This window comes from Pecten maximus, unplaced genomic scaffold, assembly GCF_902652985.1.
Source record: "Pecten maximus unplaced genomic scaffold, xPecMax1.1, whole genome shotgun sequence".
In the NCBI taxonomy this organism is placed as follows: Eukaryota; Metazoa; Mollusca; class Bivalvia; order Pectinida; family Pectinidae; genus Pecten; species Pecten maximus.
In genome coordinates this window covers 1-3678 of record NW_022980574.1, presented here as the reverse complement: position 1 = coordinate 3678, position 3678 = coordinate 1, and the positions used below count along the sequence as shown (strand labels likewise).

Genomic DNA, 3678 nt, shown 5'->3' with positions numbered 1-3678 from the left:
CTCCAGCCAGGATTGAATGGTTTCGTAACAGTCTCCAGACAGGACAGTCAGCGCCATCTATCACACTTACTCCTCTCAACAAGGCCGACAACAGAGCCAAATATTCCTGTCGTGTGAAGAATGATTTCACTGACGTCAAACTTACTAACCTGACGTCATCAGCCACATATCTCAATGTAGAATGTAAGTATAGTTACAGGACACAATGCGCTATCTACCCGATTTCTAGAGAAAATATTTTTAATATCAAAATTAACAATATGTATAGATCATATAATTATTGAAATTACATCATTGATAGCATTGCTTTATAATTTCCGGATGCAGATACACCGCTGGTGACATTGACTCCTACCCACCTGACCATAGTTGAAGGTCAAACTGCACAACTAACTTGTGACGCGGAAGGAAACCCCACACCAACAGTCGAGTGGCTACTTGGAGGTACATCAGTACAGACAGGACAAACGACCTCACTGACCTTGACGCTGAGTGGCATAGATCGGTCAGCTACAGATAATTACACCTGTCGGGTGGAGGGCGTATCATCTGTGCAGGGGAGACAACTAATCACACAGAGAATTGTTTATACACTGGTTAAATGTAAGATTACCATGTACTTTGTATTATGAGACTATAAAAGTCCATAAAAGTAGTAAAATCAGTAATGCTGTAAAAAGGTAATAAATAAGTTAATTATTCAATTTAAGGTTTGATATGTCACGAACTCTTAAGAGAAGGTCACAACCGTACAGCATATGCTAAATACCTTATGTTAAAATTTTCATTTTTTCTTAGATAACTTAAGCGTATCGATCATTCATTGTCCCGAGATATTCTTGGGAATCTACCGATCACAATCAAAGTGCTTGTTTTTGTCATCACTTTCCCAGTTGGATTGCTCTTTTGCTTGACCCTGTATCGGTAATACCTAAACTGTCGAATGAGCAATCGTTATGGGTTTAAGCCTTAGTCAGACATACCTATCTCACTATAATCTTCATGTAGCTCCAATGTCACTACTTAGCGATGTATTCCACAAATACATATGAAACGTATATGTAAATTAGCAGTTAATCTTTTATCAATGACATAACTCCGCTTTTTGCTAGTTCTCGTCTCATCTGCTGTACTACAGTTGGTGTTTTGTCATTGTCATTGCCTCCCTCCTGTTTAGCAAGCATTGTAAGAAATTGGGATTACATTTGAGTTTGAACTGAATAAGATCACCTTTTAGCAGTTTGTGCGCATGACCGGTATTTGTTTTATCACAATTGGGAGATCATATCATCTAGTATTTTTACCTATTTGCCAGATCCCCCAGATGTAGTGGTGGTGGCGCCGCCTGATGTAGAAGAGGGAGACATGGATATCCGTTTGGTGTGTCAGACTGTAGGAGAACCCAACACGCTGACAAGTCAGTCCTGGACACAGACCATTGACCAGACCCTCATTGCTGACAGATTCACGTATGAAACAACAACACCGGACAAAATAATATTAGAAGAGGTTTCCCTGTACGACACAGGGACGTATACATGTAGTGCTAGCAACGGTATAGCGGACAGACAAGGGAAGATTCTACAATCCAACAGTACTGTGTTAAATGTTAAAGGTATTGTGTTACAGTACTACAATCCAACAGGTCTGTGTTAAATGTATGTATCTATCTAGTACTATAGTCAAATAGTGCTGTGTTAAACAGTAAATACAAAGTGTTTCACTCCTTTTTTTAAATCATATATTATAGGTAATCATATTACGGTGTATAAGTATATCTGTGACTTCCTCAGACAAAGTAGGAGACTTACTGGGCTTACTGTGTACCTAATCCTCTGTCCGTGTATTTAGTCAGGTTTCGTTTCATTTGTTTAACGTCCTATCAACAACTAAAATCATTTACGGACGGCCTCCCGTGCGTGCGACACGCATGCGTGTGTCGAGTGCGTATATGTGTTTTAGGAGGCTGCGGTATTATCATGATAAATATCCTTGTGAAAGTCATGACCAACTGTTAAAATACTGATAAAACATAAAATGAGTTTTGATAAGGACTTTCTATTTTAGATGTCGTAGTACGTCATTCAAAATGATCGTTTTCTCCGATTTCTTATCGGCCTTAATGAATGATTATTCTGTTTAAAAGAATGAGTCTGATCTACTTTCATATAAGTTATGAAACTATCACTGAAATGAAAGGGAGTGGAATATGATTGCCACACCCCTGTCTCTAAATACTTGGGCTCACAAGAATTTAGTATTTTAAAACAAATTCATAATTATCTGAGATAGTCAGAAAGGTCATTTGTCAATTATTCTACTTTTACCCGGTATTTTGACAATTGATGAATGTATTGGATAAAAAAATAAACAAGTATGAATAAAATGGGTATTCTACGGATATCGAAAACTTAATAGGATGAGTTTTTATTGCATTTCAGTCAAACTAATGTGATTTAAAATGATCTATTAATTTACACGGTTTTGCATTGTATCCATACCATATTCATAATATTATCATTGGTGTACATATATCATAATACATTTGGTGTCATTATAGTTGCCCCGAAATTCAATTCAAGTGGACAGAATCACAACTTCTATAGCAGGCTGCATGAACAAGTGACCATACAGATTCCGTTCTACAGCAACCCTCCTGTTACATCTACTGATGACCTAGAATGGACAAAGGTGTCCTCTGGTGCTCGGATTGTCCCATCTTTAAACATCACCTTCGGACTTACTAAGGATGAGCTCATCGACTTGTCAATCAAGGAAAGGACTGTTACATTACCTGGTCAGACGACTGTTATGACTCTGCTATCATTTGACCAGTCATTAGCCGGGGACTACACCGTTACTGTTTACAACGACGGTAGAAGTCGACACTCTACTACAACCTTTTCTATAGCTCCATCTGGTGAGTCAAAAATGAAAGACAAATAAAAGATTTATAAGTAGATCAATATGTTCTCTAGGTATGGTCTCAGCTAAACGAAAAGAATGAAAAATACACACTCACACACTTCAGAATGTGTTGTTTATTGTGTTGCTTGCATAAACTGATGAAGGAAAGTGAACCTCGTGCAGCTTAAGTGAACTGCGAAGCAGTTCATGTACCGTTCCATGTAATGTAATACTTTTCATTTGTTTGTTTGCTTACCAGCGTCAATTTCTCCATTTAACGGCATATTTTCAATAAACAAAAGCCAAGGCAATACTATCTGGCTAGTATAAGACCTTGTTAAAAGGCTAAGTGGTTTGTTTAAATGAATAATGTGAGCCTATTTAAGATTTAAATGGGACCCTTCTGTGCGGCCTAATTAACATTTTCAGATACACAAATCAAAACACTTTAGTTGAATATGCAGGATATTACTAAAACCATCACAAAATTATAACTTTTCACTGACTTATGTTTTAAGTGCATGAGATCCTGGATGACTAGTGTACACTGAACAACTCAGGTTACCGAATAAGATTATTGCGCAGAATAATTATGAAGTACGTGGTTATCAAGTTTGCGAAAATAGTAGAAACAATAATCTTTAAAGATTATCTACCTATAGAATACATTACAAACGCATAGAAGTAAAAAGAAAATTAAAGCGCGGACAAAATATTATGACTCAAGTTAGAAACAATTAATACTTTAATAGATTCAATTTAGCTGATATT

At 36.9% G+C, this 3678-nt stretch overlaps 1 protein-coding gene across 1 annotated transcript; it reads left to right on the top strand.

The window, feature by feature from the left end:
• Positions 1-372: 372 nt before the first annotated feature.
• LOC117319544 lies at positions 373-2982 on the top strand. The gene is made up of 3 exons (XM_033874337.1): positions 373-603; positions 1316-1615; positions 2561-2982. The coding sequence occupies exons 2-3, from the start codon at positions 1366-1368 to the stop codon at positions 2944-2946; spliced, it is 636 nt and encodes a 211-aa protein (XP_033730228.1). The 5' UTR covers positions 373-603; positions 1316-1365; the 3' UTR covers positions 2947-2982.
• The last annotated feature ends 696 nt before the right edge of the window (positions 2983-3678 follow it).

What these genes read in the sequence shown, in the direction of transcription:
- LOC117319544 (XM_033874337.1), top strand. Translation starts at nt 1,366, where the DNA reads ATGGATATCCGTTTGGTGTGTCAGACTGTAGGAGAACCCAACACGCTG. An exon ending in TACTGTGTTAAATGTTAAAG is followed by an intron (nt 1,616 to 2,560) that starts GTATTGTGTTAC and finishes GTGTCATTATAG; the next exon opens with TTGCCCCGAAATTCAATTCA.